The following is a 27,762-nucleotide window of genomic DNA, read 5'->3' on the forward strand; positions in this document are numbered from 1 at the left end:
TCAAACCTTTGCCACTTGCAAAATCTTCAGGTTATATCGAATGACAAGATAAACACGAGGTGATTCTAAAATGTATCGCCCGCCCCATCTGTCTCCTTCTTTCAAATGTGCGTACACAAACTCACAACTAAAATGAAACATAAACTACAATGCACATTCTATATTTGTTATTTTGACCGAACTGTACCATGCATAGTATAAAATACGTTTAAAGATATGTGCATACATACTGTAGAAATCACCTGCAGATGAAAATATTTACTGACGTGCATACACACACACACACACACACACACACACACACACACATACATACATACATACATACAACAACTGTTTTTTAAATTATCCAGACCGTACCCTAGATTTCAACGGGTAAAATAAAGCACAAGTTCAGTCTTTTGGTTCGTAGACAACAAGTAACCAAATCATACTGGTACAGCATGATTGCAGGGCCTGTTTTCCAAAAATCACCGAAAGGCTCAATGAAGCGTACAAAACGAATTGCTTTCAAATATTAACTGATTTAGTACGCAATCCATAATCTTCTTAATATTTCCAGTGAGTCCCTCTGTCCTGTCTTTAGCAAGCAGTAATATAGTCATAACCACGCTCAGTATCAACGTAGTGTTTAATACATTTATATAAATAATGAATAATTAGGCCTTTACACCTACATTATTTATGAATTCGGGCTATTTTAGGGACTGATTTCTTTGTAACTATCATTTCTTTACCACAGTAACCCTCTGTAATCTGTGACACAGGACTGAATTTATTTTGTAAAACTAAGCAGGTACACAAATTACAATTCACAAGCATGGCTATAAGAAAAAATGTTGTTGGTGATTTTGTAATATTTCCTGAAAATATGTATATTCCTCTAAAATGACTTAAATTATTACAAATCGTCATACACAAGAGAGCACGTGATATTCAAGTGGATAAATCATCATCTTTGCACAATTTTTGTCTGATCAGCGACGTAAGTTAGCGTACTATAAAGCTGGAACCTTCTTCAGATGTTTAGTGGCATGCAACCAAGAGACTAGAGACGTCCGGGAATAAATATTAAATGCCTAATGATTTGCAGCTCATCCACTCCCACCTCCCATCGAACAAGTGAGCGGATTGCTACGTAATGAACCTAACTTACAGTCAGCTGAGCTAGCTTACTTGAGTATTCGATTTTGGTAGGTCCTATTGTCTCATTAAAGCACTATAAGTAATATCCAAATGATATTAGGTTAGACTTTTGAATTCATGTTTTCAGTAGTCAGTCTAATAACTTAATGCCGCTCTAGCTTCAGATATATATATATATATATATATATATATATATATATATATATATATATATATATATATATATATATATATATATATATATATATATATATACCAAGACCAAAACCAAAAGAAAACCAATAAGGAAACCTGCAATCCTCAAGCTAGGTACCATGCTGACTGGGCTTTCAGATGATCTCCAGGCAATCAGCGATGTTCGAAAGACTTCAGTCATCAAAGACGAACGTGCAAGACTCCAGGTCGACATCGCCTCGCTACAGGAAACACCACTAATAGATTCCGGGTCCATCAGAGGAACGAACTACACATTCTTCTGGCAAGGAAAGAGCGCCGACGAAGCCGGAGAGCGTGGTGTCAGATTCGCTGTCAGGAACACTCTGCTAGGGATGATGGAACCCTGCCAACAAAGAAATGGAAGACTGCTATCCGTCCGCCTCCACAACACAAACGGACCTGTCAACCTGATTAGCGTTTACGCTCCCACACTAAACGCCTGAGCAGACACCAAGGATGAGTTTTACGATGAGTTAAACTCGCTCATCGACAAAATTCCCAAGGAAGAGAATTTGATTTTGCTGGGGGACTTCAATGCTAGGGTGGGTGCCGACCATGACTCTTGGCCCTCCTGCCTTGGCAAGTTTGGCGTTGGGAAGATGAATGAGAATGGGCTGCTCCTTCTAGAGATGTGCTCGTACCACGACCTCAGCATCACCAATTCATTCTTTCAGACAAAGCCACAGCATAAAGTGTATTGGAGGCATCCCCGGTCTAAACACTGGCACCAGCTTGATCATTACAAGACGGTCAGCCATGAAGGGTGTGCTTCTTACCCGTACCTTCCACAGTGCTGACTGCGACACCGACCACTCGCTGGTGTGCTGCAAAAGAAAGCTTCAGCCGAAGAAGATCCACCGCTATAGGCTAGAGGGTAAACCACGCATAGATGTGAGCAAAACGTCATATCCAGACAAGGCTGAGGAATTCACATATGTTCTTTCCAAGACGTTTGATTCAGAACCTCCCAACGGCAGTGCCAAAGAAAGATGGGATCACATCAGAGCGACTGTGTACAGCACAGCCACACTGATCTTTGGTGAGAAGCAATCAAAGAACAATGACTGGTTTGAGGCTAACTGCGCCACACTCATGCAAGCCATAGAAGAGCGTCGCAGTGCTCATCTGCAATACAAGCGATCCCCCTGTCAGAAGACACTACAGGCATACAGGTCTACCAGAAGCAAAGTGCATATATTAGCACGGCAGTGTGCCAGTGAATACTGGCTTCAGCTCTGTCAGAGCATCCAGTCAGAAGCAGACATCGGAAACATCAGATGTATGTACGATGACATAAAGAAAGCAATGGGTCCCATGAAGTGACAGCACCACTGAAGTCTGCCACAGGCAGATGGAGCGTTGGTTGGATACTACTCTGAACTGCACTCCAGAGAGAACCAAGTAACCAATGATACCCTCAACGCCATTGAAAACATCCCTCTCATGACTGAACTAGGCGAGAAATCTACTGTATCAGAACTAAAGAAGGCCTTAGAGAAACTGTCCTTAGGTAAAGCCCCAGGGAAGGATGTCATTCCAGCAGAAGTCATCAGGTGCGGCTGTAGCGTGCTGCTCTCACACTTGCACGACCTCCTCTGTCAGTCCTAGGATTAGGGTTCAGTGCCTCAGGACAACATCGTAATCCTGTACAAGAGCAAGGGCGACAGAAGCTACTGCAACAACATATCCCTTTTCAGTATCGTGGGTAAAGTTTTCGCACGCGTCATCCTGAACAGACTGCAGACGCTTGCTGACAGAGTGTATCCAGAGTCGCAGTGCGGATTCCGCGCAGAGAGGTCCACAATTGACATGATCCTCTCTGTCAGGCAACTGCAGGAAAAATGCAGAGAACAACACATACACCTCTTCCTGGACTTTATAGACCTTAACAAGGCGTTCGATCTGGTCAGCAGAGACGGACTCTTCACAATCCTGGCGACAACTGGATGCCCTGTAAAGCTGCTAAGCATGATCCAGTCCTTCCACGATGAGATGATGCAGTACGAAGGCTCAACATCCGACCCCTTTGACATCCGCAGTGGAGTGAAACAGGGCTGCGTCCTTGCCACCACACTCTTCGGCATCTTCTTCGCAGTCCTGCTCAAGCACGACTTTAGGACGTACACAGAAGGTATCTACCTGCACAAGCGATCAGACGACAGACTGTTCAACCTGGCACGACTGAAGGCAAAGAGCAAATTGCGTGAAGTCACCATAAGGGACATGTTCTTCGTAGACGATTCTGCTCTAGCAACCCACACAGAATCTGAGCTTTGCTAAAGCATGCGATGAGTTTGGGTTGACCATAAGCCTAAAGAAAACAAACGCGGACTCGCCAAGCATCATCAACAACAACTACGAACTTGAGGTAATCAGTCAGTTCATGTACCTCGGCTCTAATATCACCAACAACCTCTCGCTCAATGTTGAGCTCAACAAGCTCAACAAGCGGATCGGAAAGGCATCAACAACACTCTCCAGGTTGTCACAGAGAGTGTGGAACAACAGTGTGCTGACCCTGAACACCAAGATCACAGTGTACCGTGCCTGCGTGCTAAGCACTCTCCTTTACGTCAGTGTAACCTGGACTCTATACGCCTTACAAGAGAAAAGACTAAGCGCCTTTAACATGCGCTGCCTCCGACGCATACTCGGGATCACCTGGAGCGATCGCGTAACAAACAACGAGGTGCTTCAACGTGCCAAGATTCCCAGCATGGTCACACTCCTCCGCCAACGTCGCATCAGATGCCTAGGCCATCTACGTCTGATGGATGACGGACGGATCACCAAAGACATTCTTTATTCGAAACTCGCCTCTGGCAAAAGGTAAATCGGACGGCCGCATCTCCGCTTCAAGTATGTCTGCAAGCGTGACATGAAAGCCCTTGACATCGATGTCAACACCTGGGAAGAGCTCGCTCTAGACAGATCAAGCTGGCGACATGCTCTGATCACTGGTCTGAAAGCCGGCGAGGACATGCTACGCTTGCTAGCTGATGAAAAACGATTCACAGAGGAAGAAGAAGCAACTCCAACCAACACCAGACACAACCGTCAAGTACAGCAAGGACTGCCACTCCCGTGTTGCACTACATAGCCACAGCAGACCCTGCACAACTACCAACCAAGACATCTCTTATGGGCGCACTTTCATCGTCTCTCGAGGCTAACAAATGCCAACTAACAACTATATATATTTGTTGTTGTTGTTGTTGTAGGGTTTAATGACATTTTTCAGCACACGATAGGCTATACATGGCGGCCAGTATTAATGGTGGAGGAAGCACCCGGAATAGCCCCAGAAAGAACCACCGACCCACGAGAAGCTACTGGCAAGCTTTTTCACATACCCACATTAGCCGAATCTGAGACTGGAACCAACGCAGACAGAGGTGAGATGGCAGTGATCCGTAACGGAGAGCGCTTTAGACCACTCGGCCACTCGGGGCCCCATATACATCTGACTTTAATTCACTCGAAAAAGAATCATACATTATCATCATATAAATAAAAATAAGTTTCGCATATGTGAAATTCTGCTCGGCATATGTGAGATGAATGATGTATATTAAATTGTTTACAAAACGTTGCATCTGTCAAAAAGTTTCGCATATGTGAAATTCTGCTCGGCATATGTGAGATGAATGATGTATATTAAATTGTTTACAAAACGTTGCATCTGTCAAAAACAATTTTATACATGTATATGTAAAGTAAGCTATATATATATATATATATATATATATATATATATATATATATATATATATATATATATATATATATATATATATATATATATATATATATATATATATATAGTGGTCAATTGTAACCGTTCAATCTTGGTTCGTTTATTATTATTAGTTTATTCTTATTTTTCTGTCTATGGTAATTAGGTATGTCCTGTTTCTGCCATACTTTTGATGAAACACGCAGCGTGACTAATGTATCTTTTCTAGAAAATTAAAAAGAAAGAATTTAAAAAGAAGCAAAATTCATATACGCAGGTGGCCTAATTGCAATATTTCTTGAAACGTAGGTAATTAGCCTGAATTATATTGGGTTGGCGCAGAAATTTTATAAAAACGTTTAAGGTGGGTCCTATTTGATATGCCCACCGTTCAGAAACTCATATAACATTTCAAATATTCATTTCGGTTCTGTTTGAGCCATAAACTCGAAGAACCTTCCAGCATTGCCCATTTATCTTCAAACTAAATTAAGAGAGCGAAAGACTTGCAGGTAGATGATTTTTTTTCTTCTTCTTTTAAATACCGTTATTGGTCTGTATTAATTTATGTTTCGACAAAATTTGAAAAAGATTCAGACTCCCCCGCAATAATAACTATTATAACAGCTTCGCGATAAATCATATTCGATTTTTAAAACAAACACTAATTGTACACGGGACCTAGGGAGTGCCCTGCAATAATATAATTTTTTTTGTATGGCACACCGTGTTGGAATTTGTCCCCAAATACGATATTCTCTTCACATGCGTGAACAAATTACAAGTATGAAAGTATCATATAAATGAAAATATATGTTTCGCATATGTGAAATTCTGCTCTGTATATGTGAGATGAATGATGTACAGTATATTAAATTGTTCACAAAACGTTGCATCTGTCAAAAACAATTTTATATATGTAAAATAAGCTTACAATTCGCATATGTTAAGATACGTTTTCAAATATTTTGTACCTAAGTGAAAATATTATCTACAAATGGTAAACGCTTTCACCTGTTTACTTACCTCAGAAAGAATATATGTTTAAATTAGATTTTATTATCTAGACATTAGCAACTTGTAGATTCCACTTTTTAAGAAGACAAAGAACAACAAGTAACAGAAGCTTACATAGCCTATCATGCGATGAGATTGCAGTGTGAACCAGTGATACAAATGAGAAAATTAGAATCCGTGAACAAGTGAATAAGCGAAAAGCTGCTCTCTCAGAACCAGTGTGATACCAGTGAGAAAGTGAAACAATATGAGCTAATGAGATACCAGTACAAAAGAGAGAAACTGTGAACCAACAAGATGTCGGTGATTAAATGAGAAACATAATGAGATATAAGTGTGAAATTGAAAACTGGGAACCAGTACGATAATATTGATAAAGTGTAAACCCCTGAGATCCCAGTGAGAAAGTGAGAAACTGACTTTTGCGCATAATGTTTATTTCTTTGAATTATCTCTCTAACATGGGATAGACAGAATAGTTGGCAGGCATGTACATGTGAAATCTTTATTCACTTTGATTATTTTGACATGTGAGTTATGTTATATTAGAATATATTCAGCTGTAAGTGGTATCAGAACACACAGATACAAGTTTACTTTGGCATTTATTTATTTATTTATTTATTTATTTATGTCCACAAGGTATGCGATGGCTTTTGGGCTTGGGTTCTCACTCATAGGCAAAAGAGATTTTGGGGTCTCGCTATCTTCAAGCGATGTTTCGATCACGTGCTGTAGAAAGGACCTGTGTAATATGCCCGTCGTGTCGACTGTTGCTCCAAGCACAATTAAATCCACTGGAGTGCCACTTTGGTGACAACTTATCACCATGTTATAATCAACGTTACGAGTATTGACAGATTTACATCAGGAAGGTGTAAATCGATACAGATGGTCAGAGACGGACGAACATATCGACTAGTTATTCAGGTTAACATGAAATAGGGAGGGGGGGGGCTGAATGGATGAATATAAACGAACGAATATCGACATAAATGTTCATACATACATACATGTATGCATGCATGCATGTATGAATGTATACATACATACATGCATACATACATACATACATACATACATACATACATACATACATACATACATACATTTGTGTTATTGCAAGTATAATGTTCCAAGTAGGCATATATGTTTAAAGGATGTTGTGCCGATCGCTTCTTATTGACTGGCACCAACTCAGGAATAATGATAAGAGCTAATTATTACTGCCATGACAAATATTAAAAATGAAGCAAACATGTCACTCACCTGTCTCAGCACTCGGTACTGCATTACCTTTAGCGGACTAGTCATGAATTTGTTCCCAGCCGATGCACATTCAATGTTATAAATATATTTATCACAATCAGTGAATAGATACTCACCATTTTATAACTTTAACTGTTAGTACCTATTCCACAAGAAACCCTAAAGTTATTTGCCAGCAGAGAAACTTTGAGGGTTAACATGTCTCAAATACAGCTTCAGAAAACGTTATCAATAAAACCTACTTCAGTACGTTTTAGGTAAAACAGCATGATATTAGGATGTAATGCAACATCACAAACACTAGATTTCAAAACGAACAGTTTGCGAGTGAAAATTAAAATTGATACGTTATGAATAGTGCTGCAAGTTGTTAAAACGAGACAGAAAAATGACGATCAACAAATAATATTGTATCGTCAAATTCTAATTATAATTTCCTCGTTCTAGACTTTGAATATAGCAAGAAGTGAAAACTGATTTGAAACCATGCCCTTCTTTGCAAAATGTAGGTCTAGAGACAATGCATTAAACAAAACGTACTTATTTTATTCTAAAATGCACCTTTTCTGCCACTGTGCTAATTTAATTAGACTGTATATAATAAGGTGGCTTTCTGAAGATTAGAACTGTAATATTTAAAAATGATTCATGTTTGAATGTTTTTGCAAGTTCGGTTTGAACACGACCTCTTGTCAGAATTATGTTCGACTGAACTTATGTAAAGCGAAAGCTTCATACAGAAGACAGAAAGATGGGCATTACATACAGTTTACCATTTTTATGATACTTTTGGTAAATCACGTTCGATAAATTGGACACGGAGGTTGTGTATTCGGTTTCAAACACATACGTCATTTTGCGTGTCCGGAGTAGTAATCAGCGCGGAATTATAGATTCAAAATTGGTTCTATTGGAATAATGGAAGTACCATTACTTTAACCATCCTGAAACTATGGGACTGTCAAGGGATAAAGATAATTTAATATTATTCCATAGGTTTACTATTATGGGATGGTATGCAGTCGAGCGAAATGTTAAAAATACACATTGGCTTAACATGGGATGGCATTATGGTGAGAAGGGGAATTTAACACAATGTTGGCTGTTGACCATGATTCATGCCTACTGATGAACTGGTCAATGCCTTACGTCTTCTAGCAAACACCCATTCCTATTAACATACCCTCTTACTAACCAGCAACCAGCAGTATTACTGAAATAGCACCCACACCTACTGACCAACACCCACTCTTGCTAACAATTACAATGTCTTAATCACCAGCACACTCACCTACTGATCAACAGGCAATCCTGTTGATCCAGCAGCCACATATACTTACCAAGTCACCATCTTTCTGAACAGCACCCATGCTTGCTAGGCAAAACATAGATAAATCATGCCCGCCCAATCTGTATTGGTACTGATGGATGACGTGGGTCTAATGTCGTATGTTTATTAAACTGTGCAATTTTGCTGCATGCAGATCTTTCCAGAACACACTTGTTTACAGTGTAAACACTTAGCTGTATTTAGTGACAGTCATATTTAACGCGAAATTCAACATGGCCACAAGACAAAGAACTGTATTATTCCATGTGGATTAACAAGTCGTCAAACAGAGAATTTAGTCCATAAATAGTATGTATATATCGCCAATAAATCCTTCAGCCAATGGAAGCTCAATAACGGTAAGTGAATACAATGCACATTGATGCGTGCAGACAAAGTAACAGCAGAGTTTGGCAGGTTCGAATGCATAGGCGATATCATCCCCTAAACCACCAGTCAATATTATTATAGGTGTGGGGCTGATTTATCGACATAGGCAAAACACAGTGACACTGACCAGCAACAATATTTACTGACCAGCACATCCACTCACTGACCATAATTTACAAGTGCTGAACAGCATATAGTCATTCAGATCACCACACACACCAGCAGACCAATTCACCGTCTTACTTTGCAGAACACACGCCTTTTGACGAACACACCGTATAAATGAGCTGTTTCCACACTTATTGACCCCTATACAGTGCTAATGACATCACCCACAACTACTGATCAATACGCAATCTTAATGACCAGCATCGACATCTACTGACCAACACTCAGTGTTACCGTCTAGCACAAACGTGCCAACACCTACACATACTGACAAACACTCACTGATTTCTATAAATAGATGTTTAAGAATATGATATAAAGGTAAGAAGTAATGGATATCATCCATATCTGCGGACTAATACGCAATCGTAATGACCAGCATCGATATCTGATGACCAACACACAATGTTACTGATCAGCACTCACCTCTACAAGCCAGCATACATACTGACCAACACTAATTCCTATAAACTGATATGTAAAGGTATGATGCCAGGTTAGGGCATAAAGTAATGAGGATTAATACTATTTTATACAGATACTCATCCATTTACAAACCACAGTCATTCTTTTACAAATTAAATAGAGGAAAATCAGTCCATTTGAATGAATTCTGTTTAGAGCCTGGATGCATATATCTGAGATTTATGTCAAAATTATTATCTATACCTTGGAGTACGTAGCGGTGCCGGCAAATTTAAATATATTTAAATGATTCTATAAACAGCTGTAATCAATGAAACCAGCTTAAAGCAACACGAAAAGTAATGATACAATCACGAAACTGTCATGAAACTGAGTAGAAATATGATCGGAACATTAAATTAGAGCGGCAAGAAAAGCCTTTGGAATTGGAAAATATACATAAACAATTTAACAATTTAAAATATTTATAAAAAAATTAAAAAGTAAACGTTTTGCAGAATAAACAACGAAAAGGATAGATGTATCTTGTGGGTAGGTAATATTGATTAGTATTAACTTGGGTATCTAGAAAATCTTTGATCCTGAATTAAGGGCCGTTGTTTGAAAAAGGACGAGTCTCTATCTATACCTCGTTGATATTCCTCCAGTGATGGCTGTATTTGATGGACAGTAGATGGACAGTTTATTGGTTGAAAAGTCTGCGTGGTGGTCAAAAAGATGATGTTGGTCAGTCGGTGTGGATGCTGTTTAGTAAGATTGCATTTTGGTTTAAGGACTGCGTGTTGGTCAGTATGTTTGGGTGATGGTAGGCAATAGTGTTTACTGGTTATTAGGCGTGGTTAGTGAGACTGTTTTGGTCAATATTTACTGGCAGTAAGTATATATGCTTTGCATTATGAATATTTGATGGTCCGTTGATGTGGGTGCTTGTCAAGAACACTATATTAGGAAACGTGGGTGATGGTTGTTAGATGTAGATGCTAATCATAAGACTTTGTGTTGGTCAATGATAGTTGGTGCTGTTCAGAAAGCCCTTATGTCGGTCAGAAGGTGTGAATCCTGGTCTATAGGACAAAGGGTTCATCAGTAGGTGTGTGCGATGGTCTGTACATGTGGTTGCTGATCTGCAACACTGTATTGATTAGTAAGTGTGAATGAAATTCCATAATATTGCATGTCGGTTAGCAGGTGTGTGTGCAGGCCCGTAAGACCACTTGTTAGTTAGAAGGTGTGGGCTATGGCCAATATGTTTATGTGCTGGTGAGTAGATGCGAGTACCGGTCTGTAACACTGAGGAATATGTTTAGTAAAACGATGTTTTAGTCAGTAGGTATTCAGGATGAGAGCATGATTTTCACTAAGTGTGAGTACGTACTGGTCTCTACGATAGTGTGTTGGTCATTACTTGCGAGTGATGACCAGTTGTTTTTGCCCTGGTCAGTGGAATTGACGCTCGTCAGTGACAGTATATATTGGTTAGCAAACATAGGTGCTTATTACTAAAAACCATGTGTTAATAAATAGGTGTGGGTGCTGGTCATTATGCATGCAGGTTGTTAGTAGTTGTGAGTTTTTGTTAGCAAGAAGGTGTGATAGTATGAATTGGTGCTGTTTATTATAGATGTGTGTGCCCCAGGTGCGTGTTTGTCATGAGTGAGCGAGTTATCGATCAGTGCACGAAGCGCATGAAGGGGACGATAACGTCGATCGCCATGTACTTAATAAATGAACTAGGCGCTCGTCGTATCGTCTCTGGACTATCGACACCTTCTTATCGTACTGGACCTTGTTCTTAACATGACTATTGCTCGACTCCCTCGCCTCGGCTGTGCAAGCGAAGTGGAGGCGGTCTTTCAGTTTTTCGGCATACGTGTGAGGCGCTGAAGTAGCCTCGCCACAAGCTGGTGCGGTACCCAGGTAAGCGTCAATCAAAAGCCGGGGGTGCCACCCAAACATAAGAAAATGGGGTGAGAATCAAGTGGAATCATGTTTAGTAGCATTATATGCATGGACAATTGGAGCAATGTACCACTTCCAATCTTGTTTTGGCTCTTCCTCCAGTGACACTAGCAATTTTAAGAGCATAGTCGGCAAACGCTAAGATCGGGCTAGAGGTCAACTTGTCTATAAGAGTCGCGAAGGCGGTTTTCTGGGCAGCGCCCCAAGTCCAAGGAGCTACTTGTTTCTTTTTGGACTTATTCTTTCGAGACGCTTTGGTGGTTCCATGACCCTCTAATAGAGCGTTTAACGGTTCTGTTATCTGCGAAAAGTTCTCGACAAGGCGGAAATAATAACCCGCAAACCTCAAAAGCTGACGCAGCTCCTTAATGCTGTTAGGCTTTCGCCAAGTCTTACTAGCAGATGTTTTCTCTGGGACAGTCTTGATACCTTTCTCAGATATAACGTGACCCTGAATACATGAGTAACTCACAATTAGAGGGTTTCAGCTTAAGACCATGGTGGTGTAAGCGTGCGAACGTTGCCTCTAAATGGTCCATGTGCTCATCAAACGTCTTCGAGAAAATGAGGATATCGTCTATGAAAATGAGGCACTCATTGAGGTGCATTTCACCCATGCATTTCTCCATAAGACGTTGAAATGTAGCTCCAGCGTTACACAAAGCAAAACTCATGTGGTTCGCCTCATCAAAGCCGAGTGGAACTACCGAGACGGCAGTGTAATTCTTGTGTTCTGCCTCCATCTCGACTCGCCAATATTCTGATATTAGGTCCAGCCTGGAGAAGAACTTGGCTCCTCGCAATATATCGACGGTATCATCAAACCGCGGAGGCATGTAGGCGTCCTTCCGGGTCTTTGCAGTGAGGGTCCTGTATTCAATGCAGAAACGTAGGCTGTTATCTCGTTTCCGGACCAACACAACATTAGAGGAGTAAGGACTATCAGATTCCCTGATTGCTTAAGCATCTGGCATTTCCTTAATATGCTGACGCACCTCCTCATACATCCCCGAGGGCATTTTTCTGTATGGTTGTTTGAAAGGCCTATCATCATCGAGTATTATCTTGTACGTGTTGAGGTCAGTCTTACTCCCTCACATGCCTCGCATGAGAGCACTCAGTTCGGATACACAAAAGTGTCTACCGAAAGGTCAGTTCAAAACCCGACCGTATTAGGGGGAGAAACAGAGCATCAGTCCTTGAGATTAGTCCAGAACCCACCAGCACCACAGGTGTCGCGGGAAGACTCAGGCCAGCAACTGGTAAAGCGTTCTACCAGAGACCGAAAACCACCCGACCTGCTAGGCCAGTGAGTGAATTAAAAGGCGATTTACTACGTGTGAGATAATGAGATTTATCCGTATCTTTCTGGCGTTCTTTGTTTTTATTTAGTAGGTAGGAGTGATTCTGAATATCCCATTTGTTGTCAATCTAACACAAAAATATAAATATATGGAGACAATTTGACATAATTATGTAAGCAATTGTAGTTTCAATTTCAGTGGTTTTAAATATTTAATTTTTTGCCAGGCAATTTAATTTATTAAGTTCTGTAGTTCCGTTTATTTTTTACTTGTCCTCCATGTTATGAACTAATATTACTGCTGAATGATGATAAATGTGGGGGTAATGGGTCTTCCGGGGAGAATCGGGTGGGTTCGAATCCCACTGGGGCTGACCTACTAGGTGAGTCACACTAGTACCACTACGGAAGAAAAAGAAAAGGAATACGTAGTAATAGAAAACCGTTCTTGTAAGCTTTTCATTTTATTTTAACTAAAGAGGATGAACTTTCGTATTTTGTTATGGTTGTTTATAAATCTTGATATATGTGAATAACTGTCATGTATTAATGTTTTTATTTATTTCTGAAGACACGATGTATAGTACTGATTGATTATTTGTTCCTGTAAATTTCTTCTTTTTTTGGGGGCAGCAAGCACAAAGTTTTTAAATGTCAGGAGACATTTACACTTAGGGTGCTCGTCGTATAGTCTCTGGACTAACGACACCTTTCAGTAGTCTACGCGTATTACGACGAATGCAATTCGTGAGAATTGTGGTATCTGGATGGTTAGGGTCTTCGTATCTGGTAAGTTGTCGTTTTTATATTTTCGTTTTGCTATATATTGAAATACCAACGTGCGGGTTGTGTATAGTATTTGTTCTGTTCTGTTTTAGTATCGTATATTAAGTATTCTTTAATAAATAAATATATGTTACTCCTCATAAAACTGGATTGTATTGTGCTGATTTAACTTCTGGCCAGAAATGTAACGAACTGACACCACTGCATGCTCACTGCTCCATATATACAATCCGAATCTGTGCTCGGACCTATCGGTCGCCCAGTCTATATGTCCAGAGTTATGTAGGCTGTGCCGTACGTATCATATTCTACTGCAAAACACACACAACAATATTTACTTCCTTTCCTCATGAGGATCTTTAAATTGTAATTTTGAAAGCAGTGATACAGAGAACGTCGAGGAAGAAGACATTGCTTTGGCATTGTGTAATTTCGGCTCTGACGTGCTTTAACTGCCAATCTCCAACACAAGACCCTATAAACTGTAAGGACACTGTTCTCTGCCGTAGTAACGAGGAACACATATACGTACAGGACTAACGGACACATGCATACATAAAGACAGATACACTTATACGTATATGTATGGATACATACATACGCACGCACGCACGCACAGACACACCTACACGTACGTACGAACATACACACATACGTACATACATACATATATACATACATACATACATACATATCCTAAGTCTCACATGAAATGAAACTTAATACTATCAAGACGATGTCCGTTTATATTCTTCTAGATCCTCAGTCCATCTTCTACATAAGCGGGAAGCCCGTCTCACGGTAATGTCAAACTAGCGTTGCATAAAGCATGAACGAGATCGATGGCAGAGTCAACGTTCAGCCTTTCAATTGCACATTTTGAGTGATGCTCATCGCTAACATCAGATCAAAGTGTGCAAAGTATTCATCTGGGATATAAAGATTGTAGCCAGTTTGAACGATATTTGATTTCTCTGCTTATTTATTTATCATGTATTATTTTTTGTTGTAGTATTTAATTTATCACAGATGAATTTGTACTGATTAATTGTAACGTTTTCGTTCGTTCACGTGATAATTGTGGTGTACCATTATCTCTTTTTTCACCTAATCCCGTCTGGTGAACACATATGTACAGTGAGAAAATAAGATTTCTAATTCATTTTTTACACATTTCAAACTAAGAAAAATCAAACCTTTGCCACTTGCAAAATCTTCAGGTTATATCGAATGACAAGATAAACACGAGGTGATTCTAAAATGTATCGCCCGCCCCATCTGTCTCCTTCTTTCAAATTTGCGTACACAAACTCACAACTAAAATGAAACATAAACTACAATGCACATTCTATATTTGTTATTTTGACCGAACTGTACCATGCATAGTATAAAATACGTTTAAAGATATGTGCATACATACTGTAGAAATCACCTGCAGATGAAAATATTTACTGACGTGCACACACACACACACACACACACACACACACACACACACACACATACATACATACATACATACAACAACTGTTTTTTAAATTATCCAGACCGTACCCTAGATTTCAACGGGTAAAATAAAGCACAAGTTCAGTCTTTTGGTTCGTAGACAACAAGTAACCAAATCATACTGGTACAGCATGATTGCAGGGCCTGTTTTCCAAAAATCACCGAAAGGCTCAATGAAGCGTACAAAACGAATTGCTTTCAAATATTAACTGATTTAGTACGCAATCCATAATCTTCTTAATATTTCCAGTGAGTCCCTCTGTCCTGTCTTTAGCAAGCAGTAATATAGTCATAACCACGCTCAGTATCAACGTAGTGTTTAATACATTTATATAAATAATGAATAATTAGGCCTTTACACCTACATTATTTATGAATTCGGGCTATTTTAGGAACTGATTTCTTTGTAACTATCATTTCTTTACCACAGTAACCCTCTGTAATCTGTGACACAGGACTGAATTTATTTTGTAAAACTAAGCAGGTACACAAATTACAATTCACAAGCATGGCTATAAGAAAAAATGTTGTTGGTGATTTTGTAATATTTCCTGAAAATATGTATATTCCTCTAAAATGACTTAAATTATTACAAATCGTCATACACAAGAGAGCACGTGATATTCAAGTGGATAAATCATCATCTTTGCACAATTTTTGTCTGATCAGCGACGTAGGTTAGCGTACTATAAAGCTGGAACCTTCTTCAGATGTTTAGTGGCATGCAACCAAGAGACTAGAGACGTCCGGGAATAAATATTAAATGCCTAATGATTTGCAGCTCATCCACTCCCACCTCCCATCGAACAAGTGAGCGGATTGCTACGTAATGAACCTAACTTACAGTCAGTTGAGCTAGCTTACTTGAGTATTCGATTTTGGTAGGTCCTATTGTCTCATTAAAGCACTATAAGTAATATCCAAATGATATTAGGTTAGACTTTTGAATTCATGTTTTCAGTAGTCAGTCTAATAACTTAATGCCGCTCTAGCTTCAGATATATATATATATATATATATATATATATATATATATATATATATATATATATATATATATATATATATATATACCAAGACCAAAACCAAAAGAAAACCAATAAGGAAACCTGCAATCCTCAAGCTAGGTACCATGCTGACTGGGCTTTCAGATGATCTCCAGGCAATCAGCGATGTTCGAAAGACTTCAGTCATCAAAGACGAACGTGCAAGACTCCAGGTCGACATCGCCTCGCTACAGGAAACACCACTAATAGATTCCGGGTCCATCAGAGGAACGAACTACACATTCTTCTGGCAAGGAAAGAGCGCCGACGAAGCCGGAGAGCGTGGTGTCAGATTCGCTGTCAGGAACACTCTGCTAGGGATGATGGAACCCTGCCAACAAAGAAATGGAAGACTGCTATCCGTCCGCCTCCACAACACAAACGGACCTGTCAACCTGATTAGCGTTTACGCTCCCACACTAAACGCCTGAGCAGACACCAAGGATGAGTTTTACGATGAGTTAAACTCGCTCATCGACAAAATTCCCAAGGAAGAGAATTTGATTTTGCTGGGGGACTTCAATGCTAGGGTGGGTGCCGACCATGACTCTTGGCCCTCCTGCCTTGGCAAGTTTGGCGTTGGGAAGATGAATGAGAATGGGCTGCTCCTTCTAGAGATGTGCTCGTACCACGACCTCAGCATCACCAATTCATTCTTTCAGACAAAGCCACAGCATAAAGTGTATTGGAGGCATCCCCGGTCTAAACACTGGCACCAGCTTGATCATTACAAGACGGTCAGCCATGAAGGGTGTGCTTCTTACCCGTACCTTCCACAGTGCTGACTGCGACACCGACCACTCGCTGGTGTGCTGCAAAAGAAAGCTTCAGCCGAAGAAGATCCACCGCTATAGGCTAGAGGGTAAACCACGCATAGATGTGAGCAAAACGTCATATCCAGACAAGGCTGAGGAATTCACATATGTTCTTTCCAAGAAGTTTGATTCAGAACCTCCCAACGGCAGTGCCAAAGAAAGATGGGATCACATCAGAGCGACTGTGTACAGCACAGCCACACTGATCTTTGGTGAGAAGCAATCAAAGAACAATGACTGGTTTGAGGCTAACTGCGCCACACTCATGCAAGCCATAGAAGAGCGTCGCAGTGCTCATCTGCAATACAAGCGATCCCCCTGTCAGAAGACACTACAGGCATACAGGTCTACCAGAAGCAAAGTGCATATATTAGCACGGCAGTGTGCCAGTGAATACTGGCTTCAGCTCTGTCAGAGCATCCAGTCAGAAGCAGACATCGGAAACATCAGATGTATGTACGATGACATAAAGAAAGCAATGGGTCCCATGAAGTGACAGCACCACTGAAGTCTGCCACAGGCAGATGGAGCGTTGGTTGGATACTACTCTGAACTGCACTCCAGAGAGAACCAAGTAACCAATGATACCCTCAACGCCATTGAAAACATCCCTCTCATGACTGAACTAGGCGAGAAATCTACTGTATCAGAACTAAAGAAGGCCTTAGAGAAACTGTCCTTAGGTAAAGCCCCAGGGAAGGATGTCATTCCAGCAGAAGTCATCAGGTGCGGCTGTAGCGTGCTGCTCTCACACTTGCACGACCTCCTCTGTCAGTCCTAGGATTAGGGTTCAGTGCCTCAGGACAACATCGTAATCCTGTACAAGAGCAAGGGCGACAGAAGCTACTGCAACAACATATCCCTTTTCAGTATCGTGGGTAAAGTTTTCGCACGCGTCATCCTGAACAGACTGCAGACGCTTGCTGACAGAGTGTATCCAGAGTCGCAGTGCGGATTCCGCGCAGAGAGGTCCACAATTGACATGATCCTCTCTGTCAGGCAACTGCAGGAAAAATGCAGAGAACAACACATACACCTCTTCCTGGACTTTATAGACCTTAACAAGGCGTTCGATCTGGTCAGCAGAGACGGACTCTTCACAATCCTGGCGACAACTGGATGCCCTGTAAAGCTGCTAAGCATGATCCAGTCCTTCCACGATGAGATGATGCAGTACGAAGGCTCAACATCCGACCCCTTTGACATCCGCAGTGGAGTGAAACAGGGCTGCGTCCTTGCCACCACACTCTTCGGCATCTTCTTCGCAGTCCTGCTCAAGCACGACTTTAGGACGTACACAGAAGGTATCTACCTGCACAAGCGATCAGACGACAGACTGTTCAACCTGGCACGACTGAAGGCAAAGAGCAAATTGCGTGAAGTCACCATAAGGGACATGTTCTTCGTAGACGATTCTGCTCTAGCAACCCACACAGAATCTGAGCTTTGCTAAAGCATGCGATGAGTTTGGGTTGACCATAAGCCTAAAGAAAACAAACGCGGACTCGCCAAGCATCATCAACAACAACTACGAACTTGAGGTAATCAGTCAGTTCATGTACCTCGGCTCTAATATCACCAACAACCTCTCGCTCAATGTTGAGCTCAACAAGCTCAACAAGCGGATCGGAAAGGCATCAACAACACTCTCCAGGTTGTCACAGAGAGTGTGGAACAACAGTGTGCTGACCCTGAACACCAAGATCACAGTGTACCGTGCCTGCGTGCTAAGCACTCTCCTTTACGTCAGTGTAACCTGGACTCTATACGCCTTACAAGAGAAAAGACTAAGCGCCTTTAACATGCGCTGCCTCCGACGCATACTCGGGATCACCTGGAGCGATCGCGTAACAAACAACGAGGTGCTTCAACGTGCCAAGATTCCCAGCATGGTCACACTCCTCCGCCAACGTCGCATCAGATGCCTAGGCCATCTACGTCTGATGGATGACGGACGGATCACCAAAGACATTCTTTATTCGAAACTCGCCTCTGGCAAAAGGTAAATCGGACGGCCGCATCTCCGCTTCAAGTATGTCTGCAAGCGTGACATGAAAGCCCTTGACATCGATGTCAACACCTGGGAAGAGCTCGCTCTAGACAGATCAAGCTGGCGACATGCTCTGATCACTGGTCTGAAAGCCGGCGAGGACATGCTACGCTTGCTAGCTGATGAAAAACGATTCGCAGAGGAAGAAGAAGCAACTCCAACCAACACCAGACACAACCGTCAAGTACAGCAAGGACTGCCACTCCCGTGTTGCACTACATAGCCACAGCAGACCCTGCACAACTACCAACCAAGACATCTCTTATGGGCGCACTTTCATCGTCTCTCGAGGCTAACAAATGCCAACTAACAACTATATATATTTGTTGTTGTTGTTGTTGTAGGGTTTAATGACATTTTTCAGCACACGATAGGCTATACATGGCGGCCAGTATTAATGGTGGAGGAAGCACCCGGAATAGCCCCAGAAAGAACCACCGACCCACGAGAAGCTACTGGCAAGCTTTCTCACATACCCACATTAGCCGAATCTGAGACTGGAACCAACGCAGACAGAGGTGAGATGGCAGTGATCCGTAACGGAGAGCGCTTTAGACCACTCGGCCACTCGGGGCCCCATATACATCTGACTTTAATTCACTCGAGAAAGAATCATACATTATCATCATATAAATAAAAATAAGTTTCGCATATGTGAAATTCTGCTCGGCATATGTGAGATGAATGATGTATATTAAATTGTTTACAAAACGTTGCATCTGTCAAAAAGTTTCGCATATGTGAAATTCTGCTCGGCATATGTGAGATGAATGATGTATATTAAATTGTTTACAAAACGTTGCATCTGTCAAAAACAATTTTATACATGTATATGTAAAGTAAGCTATATATATATATATATATATATATATATATATATATATATATATATATATATATATATATAGTGGTCAATTGTAACCGTTCAATCTTGGTTCGTTTATTATTATTAGTTTATTCTTATTTTTCTGTCTATGGTAATTAGGTATGTCCTGTTTCTGCCATACTTTTGATGAAACACGCAGCATGACTAATGTATCTTTTCTAGAAAATTAAAAAGAAAGAATTTAAAAAGAAGCAAAATTCATATACGCAGGTGGCCTAATTGCAATATTTCTTGAAACGTAGGTAATTAGCCTGAGTTATATTGGGTTGGCGCAGAAATTTTATAAAAACGTTTAAGGTGGGTCCTATTTGATATGCCCACCGTTCAGAAACTCATATAACATTTCAAATATTCATTTCGGTTCTGTTTGAGCCATAAACTCGAAGAACCTTCCAGCATTGCCCATTTATCTTCAAACTAAATTAAGAGAGCGAAAGACTTGCAGGTAGATGATTTTTTTTCTTCTTCTTTTAAATACCGTTATTGGTCTGTATTAATTTATGTTTCGACAAAATTTGAAAAAGATTCAGACTCCCCCGCAATAATAACTATTATAACAGCTTCGCGATAAATCATATTCGATTTTTAAAACAAACACTAATTGTACACGGGACCTAGGGAGTGCCCTGCAATAATATAATTTCTTTTGTATGGCACACCGTGTTGGAATTTGTCCCCAAATACGATATTCTCTTCACATGCGTGAACAAATTACAAGTATGAAAGTATCATATAAATGAAAATATATGTTTCGCATATGTGAAATTCTGCTCTGTATATGTGAGATGAATGATGTACAGTATATTAAATTGTTCACAAAACGTTGCATCTGTCAAAAACAATTTTATATATGTAAAATAAGCTTACAATTCGCATATGTTAAGATACGTTTTCAAATATTTTGTACCTAAGTGAAAATCTTATCTACAAATGGTAAACGCTTTCACCTGTTTACTTACCTCAGAAAGAATATATGTTTAAATTAGATTTTATTATCTAGACATTAGCAACTTGTAGATTCCACTTTTTAAGAAGACAAAGAACAACAAGTAACAGAAGCTTACATAGCCTATCATGCGATGAGATTGCAGTGTGAACCAGTGATACAAATGAGAAAATTAGAATCCGTGAACAAGTGAATAAGCGAAAAGCTGCTCTCTCAGAACCAGTGTGATACCAGTGAGAAAGTGAAACAATATGAGCTAATGAGATACCAGTACAAAAGAGAGAAACTGTGAACCAACAAGATGTCGGTGATTAAATGAGAAACATAATGAGATATAAGTGTGAAATTGAAAACTGGGAACCAGTACGATAATATTGATAAAGTGTAAACCCCTGAGATCCCAGTGAGAAAGTGAGAAACTGACTTTTGCGCATAATGTTTATTTCTTTGAATTATCTCTCTAACATGGGATAGACAGAATAGTTGGCAGGCATGTACATGTGAAATCTTTATTCACTTTGATTATTTTGACATGTGAGTTATGTTATATTAGAATATATTCAGCTGTAAGTGGTATCAGAACACACAGATACAAGTTTACTTTGGCATTTATTTATTTATTTATTTATTTATTTATTTATGTCCACAAGGTATGCGATGGCTTTTGGGCTTGGGTTCTCACTCATAGGCAAAAGAGATTTTGGGGTCTCGCTATCTTCAAGCGATGTTTCGATCACGTGCTGTAGAAAGGACCTGTGTAATATGCCCGTCGTGTCGACTGTTGCTCCAAGCACAATTAAATCCACTGGAGTGCCACTTTGGTGACAACTTATCACCATGTTATAATCAACGTTACGAGTATTGACAGATTTACATCAGGAAGGTGTAAATCGATACAGATGGTCAGAGACGGACGAACATATCGACTAGTTATTCAGGTTAACATGAAATAGGGAGGGGGGGCTGAATGGATGAATATAAACGAACGAATATCGACATAAATGTTCATACATACATACATGTATGCATGCATGCATGTATGAATGTATACATACATACATGCATACATACATACATACATACATACATACATTTGTGTTATTGCAAGTATAATGTTCCAAGTAGGCATATATGTTTAAAGGATGTTGTGCCGATCGCTTCTTATTGACTGGCACCAACTCAGGAATAATGATAAGAGCTAATTATTACTGCCATGACAAATATTAAAAATGAAGCAAACATGTCACTCACCTGTCTCAGCACTCGGTACTGCTTCAGAAAACGTTATCAATAAAACCTACTTCAGTACGTTTTAGGTAAAACAGCATGATATTAGGATGTAATGCAACATCACAAACACTAGATTTCAAAACGAACAGTTTGCGAGTGAAAATTAAAATTGATACGTTATGAATAGTGCTGCAAGTTGTTAAAACGAGACAGAAAAATGACGATCAACAAATAATATTGTATCGTCAAATTCTAATTATAATTTCCTCGTTCTAGACTTTGAATATAGCAAGAAGTGAAAATTGATTTGAAACCATGCCCTTCTTTGCAAAATGTAGGTCTAGAGACAATGCATTAAACAAAACGTACTTATTTTATTCTAAAATGCACCTTTTCTGCCACTGTGCTAATTTAATTAGACTGTATATAATAAGGTGGCTTTCTGAAGATTAGAACTGTAATATTTAAAAATGATTCATGTTTGAATGTTTTTGCAAGTTCGGTTTGAACACGACCTCTTGTCAGAATTATGTTCGACTGAACTTATGTAAAGCGAAAGCTTCATACAGAAGACAGAAAGATGGGCATTACATACAGTTTACCATTTTTATGATACTTTTGGTAAATCACGTTCGATAAATTGGACACGGAGGTTGTGTATTCGGTTTCAAACACATACGTCATTTTGCGTGTCCGGAGTAGTAATCAGCGCGGAATTATAGATTCAAAATTGGTTCTATTGGAATAATGGAAGTACCATTACTTTAACCATCCTGAAACTATGGGACTGTCAAGGGATAAAGATAATTTAATATTATTCCATAGGTTTACTATTATGGGATGGTATGCAGTCGAGCGAAATGTTAAAAATACACATTGGCTTAACATGGGATGGCATTATGGTGAGAAGGGGAATTTAACACAATGTTGGCTGTTGACCATGATTCATGCCTACTGATGAACTGGTCAATGCCTTACGTCTTCTAGCAAACACCCATTCCTATTAACATACCCTCTTACTAACCAGCAACCAGCAGTATTACTGAAATAGCACCCACACATACTGACCAACACCCACTCTTGCTAACAATTACAATGTCTTAATCACCAGCACACTCACCTACTGATCAACAGGCAAACCTGTTGATCCAGCAGCCACATATAATTACCAAGTCACCATCTTTCTGAACAGCACCCATGCTTGCTAGGCAAAACATAGATAAATCATGCCCGCCCAATCTGTATTGGTACTGATGGATGACGTGGGTCTAATGTCGTATGTTTATTAAACTGTGCAATTTTGCTGCATGCAGATCTTTCCAGAACACACTTGTTTACAGTGTAAACACTTAGCTGTATTTAGTGACAGTCATATTTAACGCGAAATTCAACATGGCCACAAGACAAAGAACTGTATTATTCCATGTGGATTAACAAGTCGTCAAACAGAGAATTTAGTCCATAAATAGTATGTATATATCGCCAATAAATCCTTCAGCCAATGGAAGCTCAATAACGGTAAGTGAATACAATGCACATTGATGCGTGCAGACAAAGTAACAGCAGAGTTTGGCAGGTTCGAATGCATAGGCGATATCATCCCCTAAACCACCAGTCAATATTATTATAGGTGTGGGGCTGATTTATCGACATAGGCAAAACACAGTGACACTGACCAGCAACAATATTTACTGACCAGCACATCCACTCACTGACCATAATTTACAAGTGCTGAACAGCATATAGTCATTCAGATCACCACACACACCAGCAAACCAATTCACCGTCTTACTTTGCAGAACACACGCCTTTTGACGAACACACCGTATAAATGAGCTGTTTCCACACTTATTGACCCCTATACAGTGCTAATGACATCACCCACAACTACTGATCAATACGCAATCTTAATGACCAGCATCGACATCTACTGACCAACACTCAGTGTTACTGTCTAGCACAAACGTGCCAACACCTACACATACTGACAAACACTCACTGATTTCTATAAATAGATGTTTAAGAATATGATATAAAGGTAAGAAGTAATGGATATCATCCATATCTGCGGACTAATACGCAATCGTAATGACCAGCATCGATATCTGATGACCAACACACAATGTTACTGATCAGCACTCACCTCTACAAGCCAGCATACATACTGACCAACACTAATTCCTATAAACTGATATGTAAAGGTATGATGCCAGGTTAGGGCATAAAGTAATGAGGATTAATACTATTTTATACAGATACTCATCCATTTACAAACCACAGTCATTCTTTTACAAATTAAATAGAGGAAAATCAGTCCATTTGAATGAATTCTGTTTAGAGCCTGGATGCATATATCTGAGATTTATGTCAAAATTATTATCTATACCTTGGAGTACGTAGCGGTGCCGGCAAATTTAAATATATTTAAATGATTCTATAAACAGCTGTAATCATGAAACCAGCTTAAAGCAACACGAAAAGTAATGATACAATCACGAAACTGTCATGAAACTGAGTAGAAATATGATCGGAACATTAAATTAGAGCGGCAAGAAAAGCCTTTGGAATTGGAAAATATACATAAACAATTTAACAATTTAAAAATATTTATAAAAAAATTAAAAAGTAAACGTTTTGCAGAATAAACAACGAAAAAGGATAGATGTATCTTGTGGGTAGGTAATATTGATTAGTATTAACTTGGGTATCTAGAAAATCTTTGATCCTGAATTAAGGCCGTTGTTTGAAAAAGGACGAGTCTCTATCTATACTTCGTTGATATTCCTCCAGTGATGGCTGTATTTGATGGACAGTAGATGGACAGTTTATGGTTGAAAAGTCTGCGTGGTGGTCAAAAAGATGATGTTGGTCAGTCGGTGTGGATGCTGTTTAGTAAGATTGCATTTTGGTTTAAGGACTGCGTGTTGGTCAGTATGTTTGGGTGATGGTAGGCAATAGTGTTTACTGGTTATTAGGCGTGGTTAGTGAGACTGTTTTGGTCAATATTTACTGGCAGTAAGTATATATGCTTTGCATTATGAATATTTGATGGTCCGTTGATGTGGGTGCTTGTCAAGAACACTTATTAGGAAACGTGGTGATGGTTGTTAGATGTAGATGCTAATCATAAGACTTTGTGTTGGTCAATGATAGTTGGTGCTGTTCAGAAAGCCCTTATGTCGGTCAGAAGGTGTGAATCCTGGTCTATAGGACAAAGGGTTCATCAGTAGGTGTGTGCGATGGTCTGTACATGTGGTTGCTGATCTGCACACTGTATTGATTAGTAAGTGTGAATGAAATTCCATAATATTGCATGTCGGTTAGCAGGTGTGTGTGCAGGCCCGTAAGACCACTTGTTAGTTAGAAGGTGTGGGCTATGGCCAATATGTTTATGTGCTGGTGAGTAGATGCGAGTACCGGTCTGTAACACTGAGGAATATGTTTAGTAAAACGATGTTTTAGTCAGTAGGTATTCAGGATGAGAGCATGATTTTCACTAAGTGTGAGTACGTACTGGTCTCTACGATAGTGTGTTGGTCATTACTTGCGAGTGATGACCAGTTGTTTTTGCCCTGGTCAGTGGAATTGACGCTCGTCAGTGACAGTATATATTGGTTAGCAAACATAGGTGCTTATTACTAAAAACCATGTGTTTAATAAATAGGTGTGGGTGCTGGTCATTATGATGCAGGTTGTTAGTAGTTGTGAGTTTTTGTTAGCAAGAAGGTGTGATAGTATGAATTGGTGCTGTTTATTATAGATGTGTGTGCCCCAGGTGCGTGTTTGTCATGAGTGAGCGAGTTATCGATCAGTGCACGAAGCGCATGAAGGGGACGATAACGTCGATCGCCATGTACTTAATATATGAACTAGGCGCTCGTCGTATCGTCTCTGGACTATCGACACCTTCTTATCGTACTGGACCTTGTTCTTAACATGACTATTGCTCGACTCCCTCGCCTCGGCTGTGTAAGCGAACTGGAGGCGGTCTTTCAGTTTTTCGGCGTACGTGTGAGGCGCTGCAGTAGCCTCGCCACAAGCTGGTGCGGTACCCAGGTAAGCGTCAATCAAAAGCCGGGGGTGCCACCCAAACATAAGAAAATGGGGTGAGAATAAAGTGGAATCATGTTTAGTAGCATTATATGCATGGACAATTGGAGCAATGTACCACTTCCAATCTTGTTTTGGCTCTTCCTAGCAATTTTAAGAGCATAGTCGGCAAACGCTAAGATCGGGCTAGAGGTCAACTTGTCTATAAGAGTCGCGAAGGCGGTTTCTTGGGCAGCGCCCCAAGTCCAAAGAGCTACTTGTTTCTTTTTGGACTTATTCTTTCGAGACGCTTTGGTCGTTCCATGACCCTCTAATAGAGCGTTTAACGGTTCTGTTATCTGCGAAAAGTTCTCGACAAGGCGGAAATAATAACCCGCAAACCTCAAAAGCTGACGCAGCTCATTAATGCTGTTAGGCTTTCGCCAAGTCTTACTAGCAGATGTTTTCTCTGGGACAGTCTTGATACCTTTCTCAGATATAACGTGACCCTGAAGACATGAGTAACTCACAATGAGAGGGTTTCAGCTTAAGACCATGGTGGTGTAAGCGTGCGAACGTTGCCTCTAAATGGTCCATGTGCTCATCAAACGTCTTCGAGAAAATGAGGATATCGTCTATGAAAATGAGGCACTCATTGAGGTGCATTTCACCCATGCATTTCTCCATAAGACGTTGAAATGTAGCTCCAGCGTTACACAAAGCAAAACTCATGCGGTTCGCCTCATCAAAGCCGAGTGGAACTACCGAGACGGCAGTGTAATTCTTGTGTTCTGCCTCCATCTCGACTCGCCAATATCCTGATATTAGGTCCAGCTTGGAGAAGAACTTGGCTCCTCGCAATATATCGACGGTATCATCAAACCGCGGAGGCATGTAGGCGTCCTTCCGGGTCTTTGCAGTGAGGGTCCTGTATTCAATGCAGAAACGTAGGCTGTTATCTCGTTTCCGGACCAGCACAACATTAGAGAAGTAAGGACTATCAGATTCCCTGATTGCTTAAGCATCTGGCATTTCCTTAATATGCTGACGCACCTCCTCATACATCCCCGAGAGTATTTTTCTGTATGGTTGTTTGAAAGGCCTATCATCATCGAGCATTATCTTGTACTTGTTGAGGTCAGTCTTACTCCCTCACATGCCTCGCATGAGAGCACTCAGTTCGGATACACAAAAGTGTCTACCGAAAGGTCAGTTCAAAACCCGACCGTATTAGGGGGAGAAACAGAGCATCAGTCCTTGAGATTAGTCCAGAACCCACCAGCACCACAGGTGTCGCGGGAAGACTCAGGCCAGCAACTGGTAAAGCGTTCTACCAGAGACCGAAAACCACCCGACCTGCTAGGCCAGTGAGTGAATTAAAAGGCGATTTACTACGTATGAGATAATGAGATTTATCCGTATCTTTCTGGCGTTCTTTGTTTTTATTTGGTAGGTAGGAGTGATTCTGAACATCCCATTTGTTGTCAATCTAACACAAAAATATAAAT

At 40.3% G+C, this 27,762-nt stretch overlaps 1 protein-coding gene across 1 annotated transcript; it reads right to left on the bottom strand.

Annotated features, from left to right (window-relative positions):
* Positions 1-27,148, bottom strand: LOC149786216 (uncharacterized). The gene is made up of 5 exons (XM_089975905.1): positions 27,020-27,148; positions 26,657-26,763; positions 14,943-15,063; positions 12,002-12,108; positions 1-127 (listed from the first exon to the last, which is right to left on the bottom strand). The coding sequence occupies exons 1-5, from the start codon at positions 27,146-27,148 to the stop codon at positions 1-3; spliced, it is 591 nt and encodes a 196-aa protein (XP_089832031.1).
* Positions 27,149-27,762: the final 614 nt, after the last annotated feature.

This window comes from Sinohyriopsis cumingii, chromosome 12, assembly GCF_028554795.1.
Source record: "Sinohyriopsis cumingii isolate HCF-2022 chromosome 12, ASM2855479v2, whole genome shotgun sequence".
Lineage (NCBI taxonomy): Eukaryota > Metazoa > Mollusca > Bivalvia > Unionida > Unionidae > Sinohyriopsis > Sinohyriopsis cumingii.